Raw genomic sequence first — 15,282 nt, 5'->3', positions numbered from 1 at the left:
GATTAAAAATTATGTAAATGGATGATGAATGGTGGGATTCAGGTTTCCTACTGCCAGAGTAGGCATTTACAGATAAACAAGAGGACAAGGCTACAGTGATCCATGTAGTTAGTAATAGATTAAAGTTGTAAACTCAGTATGAATTCATATTTAGCTTAATATAAATACAGACATTATAAATGGAAAGCTCTTGACTTCTGGTCAAGATGGTGGTGTAGACAGACATGGCTCACCTCTTCACACAACCACAACAAAATTACAACTAAAATATAGAACCATCATCACTCAGAACCAACAGAAATCGAGTTGAATGGAAGTCTGACAACCATGCAATTAAAAAAACCACAACCATCCACAGTGGTAGGAGGAGCACAGATGCAGAACAGGCTGGTCCCACATCCATGTGTGGTGGATAAAAACTCAGGAGGGATATCTCAGGAGCAAGGGGTCCCAGACCCACACCAGGCCCCCCAGGACAGGGTTCCTGTGCCAGGAAGATAAGTCCCCACAACTTCTGGCTGCAAAAAAAAAAAACAAGGGGAATTGCATTTGGTGGGAGAAACTGCTAGAGCCCCAAGCACTTCCTTTTAAAGAACCCACACACAGACTCACCTACTCAGACTCACTCCCTCCAAGCTCTGGCACTAGGGCAGCCACTTGAGGCACACCAGTGGCACATCAGTTGTATGCACGGGGAGGCTCAGGTGTCTGGCATCAAGGCAATCAGAGGCCACTGTCATGTTCCTGGGACTTCTCCCTACAGAGTCAACAGACTGGTACAGTATCTAAGACTCCATCAACCTGGCTAACACTGTTTGACCTGCCTTGGAGATCCCTAGAGACTCTGCCCCACACAATTTACAGGCCCACCCAAGCTGCTTTTCGATATGAATGGCTGGTTTGGCTCATGCTTCACAACTTCCTAACTCCTCTCCAACACGTAGCAGCTGGCCTCAGTGAGCCCCAGGCCTGGCACTAGCAGCCTAGATAGATTCACAGCTTGGATTTGCCTGGGAATCTCCAAGCCCAGCACAATTAGCAGCCATCTCAGACTGCTTTATAGCAGTGTGGCCCTGGGCAAACACAGGTGGGGGCTAATGTTGGCCTGCACCATCCAGGAAACCCTAAGGTTGGTGCACCCAGTGGACAACTACAGACCACACTGGAGCAACACCACCCTGACCCTGTACAGCTGATCCTCCATGGAGGGTAGAGATTGGTAGTAAGTGGCCATAGCCCATCTTCACAGCTGATTGTCCTGGGTAAACATCTGCCATTGATCTGCCAACAGCAACCAATGCTCAACTACAAGATGGTATACTCAGCCCACACAAAGGGCACACCTTGAATACCCAGCTTGGGTGACAGGAGAGGCTGTGCCACTGGACCCTACAGGACACCTACTATATTATGCCACACTACCAAGACACAGAGTCAAAGCAGCTCTACCTAATACATAGAAACAAACACAGGAAGGCTGCCAAAACAAGGAGACAAAGAAACATGGCTCAAATGAAAGGACAGATCAAAACTCCAGAAAAACAGCTAAACAAAATGGAGATAAGCAATCTATCAGATGCAGAGTTCAAACACTGGTTATGAGGATGTTCAAGGAATTTAGTGAGGACCTCAAAAGCATAAAAAAGATCTAGTCAGAAATGAAAGATTCACTAATTGAAATAAAGAACAATTTGCAGGAAAACCACAGTATAGTGGGTGAAGCCAAGAATCAAATCAATGATTTGGAATATAAGGGAGCAAAAAACAACCAATCAGAAAAACAAGAAGAAAAGAAAACCCAAAAATACAAGGATAGTGTAAGCAGCCTCTGGGACAACTTTAAGCAATCTTACATTCGCTTCACAGGGGTGCCAGAAGGAGAAGAAAAAGAACAAGAAACTGGAAATCTATTTGAAAAAATAATGACAGAAAAATTCCCTAATTTGGTGAAGGAAATAGACATCCAAGTCCAGGAAGCAGAGAGAGTCCCAAACAAGATGGACACAAAAAGGCCCACCCCAAGCCACATCATAATTAAAATGCCAAAAGTTAAAGTAAAGATAAAGAGATGGGAGGGGAGAATGTGGGAGAATGGGTGAGAGGTGAGGGGATTAAGAAGTACAAAGAGGTAGTTACAGAATAGCCATGGGGATGTAAAGTACAGTATAGGAAAAGGAGTAGCCAAAGAACGTACACACATGACCCGTGGACATGAACAAGGGTGAGGGACTGCCTGATGGAGTGGGGGGTTTTGGTGGAGGGGAGCTAAAAGGGGAAAAACTCAGGACAATTGTAATAGTATAATCAATAAAACATAATTTAAAACAAAACAATTAACCCAGTCAAAAAAATAAAGATTTATAGACATGTATATAATAGATTAATATACATAAGTATATTTCCTTGTTCAATCAGCTGAGAAACCCTAGAAGCAATGACACTCCAGTAGAGTAGCAATCAGCATACCTACCACACAGATTTTGGTTTCTAAAACCACTCTCCATAAAAAGAATTAAGGCTTCTTGAAGAAATGGGTGATTTGATTATAGGACTGGGAGAGGAAGTATACAAAATGAACGTGGAACATTTTTTTTTTTAGTGCCAGAAAGAAAGAACTCAAAAAATAAGCATACAGTCCTTGGCCAGGTAAACCAGGTACATTCTCAGACCAGAGCACATACAAGAAACTAATGAATGCATAAATAAATGGAACAACAAATTTCAATCTTTCTCTTTCCCTCTTTCTCTCTCCAATTCCCTTCCCTCACTCCCTTCCCCTCTCTCTAAAATCAATAAATAAATTCATTTTTAAAAAATAAGCATACAAACCAACCCACATTGATGGGTATCTGTTAAAGGAATACAGGAGCCAACTGAACAAGCTCTCAATAGCCAAAGCTGGAATAATTTAAGTAAAGTAATACTGGATTATAGCCCAAAGTATAAAATAAATATCCATAAGTCTATACTGATATAAATCAATGATACTAATAAATTAATAAATAAATAAAGGAAAAGAGACGAATGTCCCATGCAAAATAATTCCAAATAACTTATGTAGATACTCTGCCTTCAAAAAGTCATTATAGGACGTCTGGCCAAGATGGAGGCCTCCTCGCACAACCAAAAGAAGGACAACAACAATTTAAAAACAAAAAACAACCAGAACTGACAGAAAATCGAACTGTATGGAAGTCTGCCAACCAAGGAGATAAAGAAGAAACATTCATCCAGACCAGTAGGAGGGATGGAAATAGGCAGCGGGGTGGAAAGGACTCCCGGCAAGGCGACGGCTGGCAGACCCAGCGAGGTGGCAGATTGTGGGGTGGGCAAAGCTGCAGCTGGCCAGCAAGGCAGCAGTTGGTGGACAGGGTGACAGACCGTGCAACCCAAGGCTCCAGCTCAGGGAAATAAAGCCTCAAACCACTGACTGAAAACACCTGTGGGGGTTGAGGCAACAGCAGGAGATACTCCCAGCCTCACAGGAGAGTTTGTTGGAGAGACCCACAGGGTCCCAGAACATACACAAACCCACCCACTTGGGAATCAGCACCAGAAGGGCCCAATTCGATTGTGGGTAGTGGAGGGAGTGACTGAAAACCCGAGAGAGTGGAGCAAGTGCCATTGCTCCCTCTCGGACCCCTCCCCCACATACAGCATCACAGTGCAAAGAGGAGCTTTATCCAGCCCCAGTGAATACCTACAGCTCCGCCCCTTTACATAACAGGAACACCAAGACAAAAAATATTACCCAAATGAAAGAACAGATCAAAGCTCCAGAAAAAATAGAACTGAGCAACGAACAGATAGCCAACCTATCAGATGCACAGTTCAAAACACTGGTAATCAGGAAGCTCACAGAATTGATTGAATTTGGTCACAAATTAGATGAAACAATGAAGGCTATGCTAAGAGAAACAAAGGAAAATGTACAGGGAACCAATAGTGATGCGAAGGAACCTGGAACTCAAATCAGTGGTGTGGACCAGAAGGAAGAAAAAAACATCCAACCAGAAAAGAATGAAGAAACAAGAATTCAGAAAAATGAGGAGAGGCTGAGGAACCTCCAGGACATCTTGAAACGTTCCAACATCCGAATTATAGGGGTGCCAGAAGGAGAAGAGGAAGAGCAAAAAATTGAAAACTTATTTGAACAAATAATGAAGGAGAACTTCCCTAATCTGGCAAAGGAAATAGACTTCCAGGAAGTCCAGGAAGCTCAGAGAGTCCCAAAGAAGCTGGACCCAAGGAGGAACACACCAAGGCACATCATCATTACATTAGCCAAGATGAAACAGAAGGAGAGAATCTTAGAAGCAGCAAGAGAAAAGAACAGTTACCTACAAAGGACTTCCCATAAGACTGTCAGCTGATTTCTCCAAAGAGACCTTACAGGCAAGAAGGGGCTGGCAAGAAGTATTCCAAGTCATGAAAGGCAAGGGCCTACATCCAAGATTACTGTATCCAGCAAAGCTATCATTTAGAATGGAAGGGAAGATAAAGTGCTTCTCAGATAAGGTCAAGTTAAAGAAGTTCATCATCACCAAGCCCTTATTTTATGAAATGTTAAAGGGAATTATCTAAAAAAAAAAAAGACAAGAAATATGAACAGTAAAAATTACAGCAAACTCACAGTTATTAACAACCACACCTAAAACAAAAACAAAAGCAAACTAAGCAAACAACTAGAACAGGAACAGAATCACAGAAATGGAGATCACATGGAGGGTTATCAACAGGGGAGTAGGAGTGGGAGAGGGAGAGAGGAGGGAAAGGTACAGAGAATAAGTAGCATAAATGGTAGGTAGGAAATAGATAGGAAATGTAGAAGCCAAAGAACTTATAAGTATGACCCATGGACATGAACTATAGGGAGAGGATGTGGGAGGGAGGGGATGTGAAGGATGGAGTGGAGTGAAGGGGGGGAAAATGGTACAACTGTGATAGCATAATCAATAATATATTTTTTTAAAAAGTAATGGGCCCTGGAAGGTGTGGCTCAGATGACTGAGCACTAGCCTGAGAACCGGAAGGCTGCTGGTTCGATTCCCAGTCAGGGCACATGCCTGGGTTGCGGGCCAGGTCCCCAGTGGGGGGCAGGCAGGAGGCAACCGGTCAATGTTTATCTCTCCCTCTCTCTTCCTTCCCCTCTCTATATATAGAATATTTTTTTAAAAAAAGAAAAGAAAAAAAAGTAAAGGAGAAATACATAGGAAAGAGGGGATTTTTCCTACATAGGACGGAAAAAAACTGAGTTTTTCCACTTTAGACAGTTTCTGGAAAACAACTTTAAATCACTGTGATAGGCATTAAAAATTACTTCATGGGGGAAAAAAAATACCCATTTCTAGGGATCTACCCAAAAGGAATTAAAACACACATCAACACAAAGTCTCACAAAAGAATGTTCATAACATTTTTATTCATAATTGCCAAAAAGTACAAATACCCCACAGGTCCATCATCCGATAAATGGATAAACAAAATGCAGTATGCCCATACAATAGAATACTACTTAGAATAAAAATTAACAAAATACTGATACATGCTAAAATATGGATGAGCCTCATAAACATTATGCTAAATGAAAGATGCCAGATACAAAAGGCCAAACTTGTATGATTCCACTGATATGAAAGTGGAGAAAATGAAATTATTTACATAAAGAAAAAAAATTACTCGTCTGAGCTTGGGGTTGAGAATGGGGCTTAACCATCAACAGGCAGATGAAATCATTCTGGAGTGATGAAGATAGATAACTGGAGGTAGTGATGGTTGCTCAGCTCTGTAAACTAAAAAATCATTCAATTGTCCTTTTAAAATGGGTTGATTTATGATATGTAAATTATAATTCAATAAAGGTGCTGTAAAAATAAAGCAAATGTGATAAAATGTCAAAAAAAAAAAAGTCAATGTAACTCCTTACTGCTTAAGTGTGGGAAGAGCTTAGTGACTTCCTTTCAAAGAATACAGAATGGAAAGGATGAAGAGGGGACTAATATTACAGTGGAGAAACATGGCAAACACTACCTCAGCCAGGTAATCAAGATCACCATCGAAGTCATTTGTCATGTTGACAGTATGGTACCCTGGATATGATGTGATGAAAATGGCACTTGACCTCTGTGATTTTCCTCACAAAAACCCATAACCTCAGTCTAATACTGAGAAAAACACCACAAAAATTCTAATACAGGAAGGGACATCCTACAAAATGCCTGACCAGTACTCCTCAGAACTGTCATGGTCATCAAAAATAAGGAAAGAGATGTTGTCACACCCAATAGTAGGCTAAGAAGACATGACAACCAAATGTAATGTCATATCTGGATGGGATCTTGGAACAGGAAAAAAAGACATTAGGTGAAAAGCCAAAGAAATCTGAATAAACTACAGACTTTAGTTAATAATAATACATCAATATTGGTCCGTTAATTAGTATGATAACAAATAAACCATACTAATGTAAGATGTTAATACTAAAAGAAACTAGGTCTGGCTTATAAGGAACTCTCTGTAAAATCTTAATGTTTCTGTATATCTAAAACCGTTCTAAAAATATACAGTCTGTTTTCAAAAAGGTACAAGGATTGAAAAGATATAATATGTAAATTTTAATCGTAAGAAAGCTCAACTAGCCAATTAGTAACAGGCAAAGGAAGACTTCAGAGCATTTCACAATAACAATAAAAGAGTTAATCTATCAAGGTGTAACAATGCTAAACATGTATACACCTAACAAGCAAGTGTCAAAGTCTATGAAGCAAAAACTGACAAAATTAAAAGGCAAAATAAACAGATCTACAATTAAAGAGAGTTCAACACTCCTCACTCAGTAATTCACAGAATATACAGAAGATCAGTTACGATACATAAAATTTGAGGAACACTATCAACTAACTAAGCATATTGAAATTTACAGAACACTCCACTCAACAGCATCAAAATAGCTCTTTTTAAGTGAACATAGAAAATTTACCAAGATATACTATATGCTGTTCCATAAAACAAGCCTGGATAAATTTAGAAAAATATAAATTATATAGGATATGTTTTCTGACCACAATAGAATTAAATTTAGAATCAATAATAGAAAGATAGCTTATAAAATCCCCAAGTATTTAAAAATCAATGACACTCTTCTAAATAATCCATAGATCAAAGAAGAAATCACAAGAGAAATCAGAAAATATTTTGAACTTAATTAAAAAAACATAAATCAACTTGTCAGCTATAACTAAAGCAGTGTTTATAAGAAAATCTATACCTTTAAGCACTTATATCAGAAAAGAGAGAAGTTTTTAATCAATGATTTAAGTGTCTACCTTAAAATGCTAAAAAAGAAAAAAGTATTAAACCAAGAGTAAGTAGAGGGAAAAAATTCAAAGCATAAATAAAATTGAAAATGAACAAGAAATAGCAATAGAAATCAGTATTTCTAAGTCAAAAAAAAAGCAAGAGGGAGGAACTACTAATATGAGGGATGACAGAAGGTAATCATCACAGATTCTTTAGACACTAAAAATATAACTAGGTTATAAGCAGTTTCATGCCAATAAATTCAACAGCTCAGAAGAAAATCTAAAGATTGCCAATGACCACTAGAAGAAAGAAGCAAAAAAGGATTCTTTCCTATAACCTCACTCAGAGGGAGCATGTACCTGCTGACACCTTGATTTCACACTCCTAGCTTCCAGAAATGTGACAGAATACATTTGTTACTTTAAACCACATGGTTTGTGGTGATTTAAAGCAAGCCTAGGGAAGCTTTGTGAATAATATCTTTTAAATATTTTGGATGCAGTGGCATAAAAACTGTATTAAATTTAATGTCACTTGCTACTTCTTAGTTGTGGGGCTACTAGAAAACTTAAAATTATATATATGGCTTAACACTGTATTTCTAGTGAATAGCACTAATCTTGTGGCAATAAGGTAAGAAAAAGGAAAAGGTATACTGATTGGAAATGAAGAAGCCAATTTGTCTTTTTCTGTAGACATTAAGATTGTGCGTGAAGAAAATCCTAAGAAATCTACATAAAAGCTACCAGAATTAAAAAATGAATTTAGTAAGGTAACAGAATACAAAGTCAATATAAAAGTCAATACAAAAGAATCGACTATTTTTATAAACTATTAACAACTGAAAAAAATTTTAAATATAGTATCACTTACAAAAGACAGTATCAAAAAACATGAAATACTTAGGGATAAATTAAGTAAAATATGTAAAGGACCTACAAAATGAAAATACTGCAGAAAAAAACTTGAAAAAAAATAAATGGAGAAATATGCAATGTTAAAGTATCAGAAGACTAAGCATCATTCCGATGTCAATTTTCCTCATAGGTTTTTTTTTTTTGGTAGAAACTGACAAGCTTACTTGACAATTTATATGAAAATGCTACAGGTCTAAAATAATCAGAGCAATTTTGAAGGAAAAGACAATATTGAAGGATAAACTTCCTAATTCTAAGACTTGCTATGAAATAATAGTAATAAAGACAAGATAATATTGATATAAGGATAAAGATATAAACTAATGGGGAAAAAAAAGAGATCAGAATAGACCCATAGTAAGAAAAAAATAAAAAGGAATCAGATTGCATATAACTTCCAAAGCAGTAAGAGGAGGGAAAGGGAGGGGGACAAAGGAATAAAAGGAGGAAGGGAGAAGTTCTACAGAAGAAAATTAAAAGGTGCTATAATAATTATCTCCCTATCCAGATAGGGTGATTAGGAGAAACCCCTCAGAAAACGTAACATGTAAATGGAATAGCATATACAAGGGTTCTAAGGGAAAGAACCTGATAGTAGGCTGGTATAACAGATGTAAGAGAAAGATAGGCTAAAGAGACAGGGCTTTCAAATCAGAGAAAAATGTTTGTATTATAAAATAGTTCTCAATTCTAACCACTTTTTCATCCATCCCTACCATTGCTGTTCTCAATTCTCACCTAGACGCCTTCAAGCTGTTCTCAATCCATCTTTCACAATAGATCCAAAGATATTAACAGCTTAAAATCATCAAATGGCTCCCTGTGCCTCACAATGCATGGTCTTAATTTCTTATTTGACTTTTAATACCCTTCATGACATAGCTTACTCCCCAATTGCCTCCAAAACTACCTGTGCCAAACACTAAATTACTTGCATTTAAATATTGGATTGGCCAAAAAGTCTGTATGGTTTTTTCCACAAAATAAAAGACACTTTTCACAAATAACTTTATTGATTTGTATACTATAAGTATGTCAGCTACCCCCCGCATGGTAGAACATTGATTGTTCTCAATTAATGTCTCGATTTGATCGCTATCAACTTCAAATGGTCTACCCCACCCTGGAGTATTATTCAGCAAGAAATCTCCAGCACAAAACTTCACAAACCACTTTGGACCCATTCCATCAGTCACAGCACCTTCTCTATACACTGCACAAATTATTCTTTTTGCATTTCATTTGTGTTTTTACCTTCCTTCAAATAATAAAGCATAATATGCCAAAAATGTTGTGAATTTTCTTCCATCTTCAATATTAAAATTGCTACACAAAAATTCACCAATTTTGATGTTTTTTTTTAATGATTGCTGATAGGACAGTTATCACAATACAATCTAACAAAATTGTTTCGAGTGAAGTTAAAGACAACTAAGCACTACTAGAGCCATCTTACAGAAAAAAAAAAAACTTTTTGGCCAATCCAATAAAATGCATCATTCTTTCCTTACTTGGTGCCTTTTAACATCATTCTTCGAAGTTTGAAATCAAATGTCTCCTACAGAAGTCACCTCTAGTTGACATAATTATGTATTTCCCTCTTCTCATGGCATCGCCTGCTCTATTCCAGATTTGTTAGATTGTAGTTATGGGGCTTATTACAAGACTGTTTATCATACTCGACTTTAATATTCAGATTGTATGTTATTCATCTTTTTATCACTAGTAGGTAGCATAGTACCTATTTAATAATTTTTTCATAATTAAAAAGATATTCATAACTCATGCTGTTATATTTAGGCAACACTAAATTAAGACATAAAGTGTAAATACACAATTTTAAAAATCAAGATTCAAGAAATCCTTTAAAATAATTCATATTTTATGAAAGTCCTGTAAAAAGACTTTTCTGTAAGTCAAAAGATTATAAATCCAGATTTGTAAATGTAAGGTTTGATTGAAACAAGGTACATTTAGAAACACATGCCCCACAATATTACAGTAAGAATTAAGAACTCTTAGAGAAGCCAGGGCCAGATAGCTCAGTTGGTCAAAGCATCATCCCCAAACGCCAAGGTTGCAGGTTTGATCCTTGGTCAGGGAACCTGTAAGAATCAACCAATGAATGCATAAATAGTTGGAATGACAACTCAATGTTTCTCTCTTTCTCTCTCTCTCAAATCAGAGTTAAAAAAAAAGAATTACTATAAGAATATTACTTATTATATTATATAAGTAAAATTAATAAGCACAGAAACTTGTAACAAGTCAGTAACAGGGAGAATTATGAATTTATATTTTGATTCCTACTCAATGGATGCAACTCAATACACACATGTACAGTTTTCCACCTTGCTTTTTAATTCTGTTCTCAATTAAATACTGTAATATAGGAGCCCTAATGATCCACTGCAAAGGAAGTAGCTCAAAAAATATTTACTTTTTCAAAGGTGAAGGATTAAGAGGTACAAATTGGAATTACAAATTAGTCATGGGGATGTAAAGTACAGCATATAGTAGATATTGGGTTGGCCAGAAAGCCCATTACTTTTTTTCTATACAATGGCTATAGTAGTGCTTAGTTGTCTTTAACTTCACTCGAAACAATTTTGTTAGATTGCAGTGTAACAGCTGTCATATCAGCGTGCATTTAAAAAAAAAATCAAAACGGGTGAATTTTTGTGTAGCCATTTTAATACTGAAGATGAAAGAAAACACACATTTTCAGTATATTATGGTTTATTATTTGAAGAAAGGTAAAGAACACAACTGAAATGCAAAAAAAATTGTGCAGTGTATGGAGAGAGTGCTCTGACTGATCAAAAGGGTCAAAAGTGATTTGAGAAGTTTCTTGGTATTACTGACATTTTGGCCAAATAATTCTTTGCTATGCGGCTGTTTTATGCATTGGAAGATGTTCAGAGGCCCCGGCCTCTACCAACTAGAAGCCAATAGTGGGAGATAGCCAACACACTCAAAATATCCAAATCAATAAAGGTATTGGTGAAATTGAAAAATGTGTCTTTTATTTTACAGAAAAAACGTAACATACTTTTTGGCCAACCCAATATATAGTCAATAACATTGTAGTAATTATGTATGGTGCCAAGGAGTTGTCGAAATATCAGGGGGAACATATTGTAAAGTATATGCTTGTCTAACCACTATACTGTACACATGAAATTAATACAAAATAATATGTAAACTGTAAGTGAAAATTTTAAACAGAATATTTTAGCCAAACAAATACTTTTTCTTTTTTTTTTTTAATCCTCACCCGAGGACATTTTTTTTCATTGCTTTTAGAGAGAGAGGAAAGGAGAGAAGGGAGAAAGAGAAACACTGATGCCAGAGAGAAGCAACCATGGTTGCCTCCGATAGGCGCCCAGACCTGGGATCATAAGGGGTGCTTATGAGCCTGGACCAGGATTGGGGATCAAATCCTCAACCTAGGTATGTGTCCCAACCTGAAATCAAACCCACAACCTTTCAGTTACTAGACGATGCTCCAACCAAGTCACACCAGCCAGTGCAAAAAAAAAAAAACAAAAAACCATTTTTCAAAGATTTAAAAAGAAATTTGTCTTGGATCACATGTTAGCAAAGCAATTTCATTATAGCATTATTTTAAGAGTAAAAAAAGTGGAATTACTAAAATGTCAAAAAATAGGAAAAGGTTAAACAAACTGTGCAGTAAAACTATTACAAAACCGTACGAGTAATAAGCAGCACCAAGCAAAATATGTTACGTTTAAAAAGACAATTGTATAAATATTAACAACAGAACTATATACAAGTATAAATATAAATAGTATATTAACACCAATTAATATATTATGCAAGTATACTATTATGCTGCATACCTGAAATTAATACATTGAAGAAATAAACAATATTTTAAAATATTATACAAGTACAATAGAATTAAAGTACAAAAAGTGTAAATGTAAGATAAGAGAATTAATTTTTTAAATTTCCTTAATTATGTTATATTCTTTTACAATAAAAAGATTTTCAAATGCCACATTTGGCTCTATTACTCCTACTTCCATCAGTACTATGTACAAATATAAGTAGAAAAAGTATAAGTTTATAAATAACCTAACACTGCCCCCCCAAAATACTGTTAAATTTCAAATAATAATGCCAAAGACCTACTGATTCACACCAGCTATACTACTTACAACTCTTTCTCCAAATTTTAACTCTTATAAAGTTTATGAGTTAAATTTATAAAGGGATAAGATAAGATCCCCTATAAAGGCATCTCCAATTCCAACAAAACATCCCATTATTACAAGTCTGTCAAACTGACAACCAGAAAGAGGTACAAATTATGGCACCAGTATAAAGAAGATCAAATTTTAATCCATGTATTGCTATGAAAGTTTATTTGCCCTTACTATTTAAGTTTCAGTAAACATTATATTGGAAATTTAAATCAGAAAGACCAAATGAAACAACCTATCTCTGTGACTCAGCAGCTTTCTTTTTCACTTTACAACCTGTGCTTAAGTTGCAAGGATAAGACTGAAACCTAACTTTCAAACTGAGCGGCAAAGTCAATGTGAAATCATCTGTCTTGGCAAGAAACTCCAATGAAAAAACAAAATGCTTTGATCTTTAACTGGCAGATATACAAGGAGCAAAGGTGCGTTGTTGGGTTGTTATTTACCATACAAAATCCCTTATGTATAGCTACAAATTAGCTTTTATTGCAGATACTTAACATGTTTCTTTATAAAATATACCTCAAACAAATAACTCCCAAGTCTGGCACCATGAATTGTTACAGCCTACACATCACTGGGGTTCCTTGTAATTTAAAACATTTGTGTTTTAAGAACAATCTCCACACATCAACTCTACTGCCAATTTGTTCAGCTGAAGCTCAAGTTTATACTACAAAACACTAAATTTACTCTCAACAACAGAATGCACAAATTTACAAGTTATTCAAGTGTAAAATACTCCAAAATACAACTCCAACATTTCTATCATAGATTTTCTACTATCCGAATTAACCAGTCTAAACAGTAGTACACTTAGTGAGGTACTATGGTCAAACTCAAATGACATTATCAGTTTCCTAAAATCAGTAATGCAAAAGCTCAGATCCCTAAACGAGAATGTCGACAGGAGATACCAATGAGGGGAAAGTGTAGACAGCGTTTGCCATGACTAGAAAAACGAGTCAAAGCAACTCAGGCTTCCGCATGAATACAAATCGAAGTTCATTTCTGAGTTTCTAGTCCCACACCAAAAAGGCAGTTTACTAATTTTTTTAAATACCAAGAAAATAAAATAATAGGTGTGGGGGGGGTTGCATGGTTATATTGATCAATAAATGGTATTAAGGCTCAGAGATGTTTTCCTTTTGCAACTATTTTGCTCGTTTTTCACGTGTACACAGAAAACTGCCCTGCATTTCAGATAGCTGCTTAATACACGTGATCACCTCAAATCAAATATTTGAAAAACTAGCGCCTAGCACGAATATTCTGTCCTATCTTACAATACTACACCTTTCAACTTCTAAACCGGAGACCGAAAGTGAAGACCTACTTCTGTAAACTGGAGCCTCGGGAGACCGCCTTAACACTGGTTTGCACACAAGCAGGCAATTTCAGTTAAGTAGTCGATTTTCCAGACTACAAGGCCTGACAAATGAGGCAAAAACACACAGCCTGCTGAGGGTTCCTTACTGAAGATGACACTTGCCCCCACATTTGCACAAGTAACCGCGGTAACCGCCCTAAATTTTGCCGTGTGAAACAAACACAAAAGGGGGGAGGGTTACGATTTAAAAACTGGGTCATTCCTTTTTCTGATGAGGCACGGTCTTCGGGAGGAAAAGGTCTCTGCAGCAGAAACGGGGAGACAAAACGACAGCATCCTCGATACAGAAAAGTTACAGCTCTGTACAAAAGTCAGCACTAGGCGCTCGTTAGTTGGTTTTGCGTTTAGTCACTTAGAATTGCACGGAACCTGCCTTCCTTAAAGTCATCCCCAACAAAGAAGTCCCGAGGAAGGGCCAAGGCAAGGCAGAGAAGGAAATGTTCTCAATTCACCTGTGACACCTGCCCAAGCACCCAATTCCCCCCAGCTGCGTCCCGCGACCCCTGCGGAGAATCGCTAGCTCCACGCCCGCCTCGGCCACCACCCCTCAGAAACTGCCCCACGCCCGCCCTTTCCCCATCTCGCCCCCATCTCGCCCCCATCCAGACAGCAGTCGTCCCGGTAAGTCCCCGGGGCCCAGGCTCCTCGCGCTTCCACGCAAGTAGTTCTCAGGAACCCGGCGGCGCGGAGAGGCCCTCCCCGGCACAGCCTCTCCCCATCACGCCCCGCAGGCTCCGGGGACTCCCTGCCCCCGGAAACCCCGGAGAAACTAGGCCGGGAATGCCATCCCCAGCCACTCTCCGCCAGCTCGGGCACCCCGTCCAGGTAGGCCTCCGAACTCCCCACCTCCGAGTTGCTACCTGCCCAGTACCCTCCCCGCGCGGGAGCACGGGCCCGGAGGGGGCGCACACAGGGATCCTAAGCAAAAGGCCCTTCGCAGCAGACTCACCTGCCGCCTGCTCCTCCTTCAGCGCCACCCAGACACAGCCCCTTTCTGGGGCTTGAAAGCTCCGGCTTCGCGGTCTAGGCGCCCTGGGCAGGGCCGGGCAGGGCAGGGCAGGGCCGGGCGGGGACGTGCTCTCGCTGCCGCCGCCGCAGCTGCCGCAGTCGCCGCCACGACCCTATCTGCGCCTGCGCCGCCTCAGAGGCTGGGTGTTGAGGGGCACCGCTTGCTGCGAGGGGTAACGACCGAGAGCGCGAACTCGCGCTGGCGCCTCTTCTCACAGGAGGCCAGCCGTGCGGGCGGCGGGTCGCCTAGGAGCCGCCTGAGATACGGCGGTCCAGACAGCTGACGGCCATGTTTCTGTTCCCTTTTTCTTTTTTTTCCCCCCCCTTCTCCTTCCGCCCCTTTCCACAGAGCAGCACTTTTCCTACCCTCCTCCCTCTCCTTTTCCTACTGCGGGGGCGGGTGGAAAAGGGCGGGGGGGAGGGGTGGGACGGGGAG

General features: G+C 38.8%; 2 protein-coding genes across 4 annotated transcripts in view; one reads left to right on the top strand and one right to left on the bottom strand.

Annotated features, from left to right (window-relative positions):
- LOC112302808 (uncharacterized) overlaps positions 1-15,282 on the top strand; it is a 93,216-nt gene that overhangs the window by 22,466 nt on the left and 55,468 nt on the right. The window contains exon 2 of the mRNA XM_053910448.1: positions 14,326-14,663. Within this exon, the coding sequence (XP_053766423.1) occupies positions 14,326-14,663 (338 nt within the window). The remainder of the gene's footprint in view (positions 1-14,325; positions 14,664-15,282) is intronic.
- The window catches only part of DENND4C (DENN domain containing 4C), a 130,630-nt gene that overhangs the window by 114,536 nt on the left and 812 nt on the right, over positions 1-15,282 (bottom strand). For 2 of the 3 annotated variants that reach the window (XM_024558410.3, XM_045193738.2), the window contains exon 1: positions 14,788-15,217. The exons of the other annotated variant lie outside the window; for it this stretch is intronic. The gene's annotated coding sequence lies outside the window, so the exon portion shown is untranslated. Of the gene's footprint in view, positions 1-14,787; positions 15,218-15,282 lie in introns of those variants that run through there. 3 annotated transcript variants of the gene reach the window in all.

Source organism: Desmodus rotundus, chromosome 1 (genome assembly GCF_022682495.2).
Source record: "Desmodus rotundus isolate HL8 chromosome 1, HLdesRot8A.1, whole genome shotgun sequence".
Classification (NCBI taxonomy): domain Eukaryota; kingdom Metazoa; phylum Chordata; class Mammalia; order Chiroptera; family Phyllostomidae; genus Desmodus; species Desmodus rotundus.
Note: the sequence above shows the minus strand (reverse complement) of the source record. Positions and strands in the feature narration are given on the sequence as shown.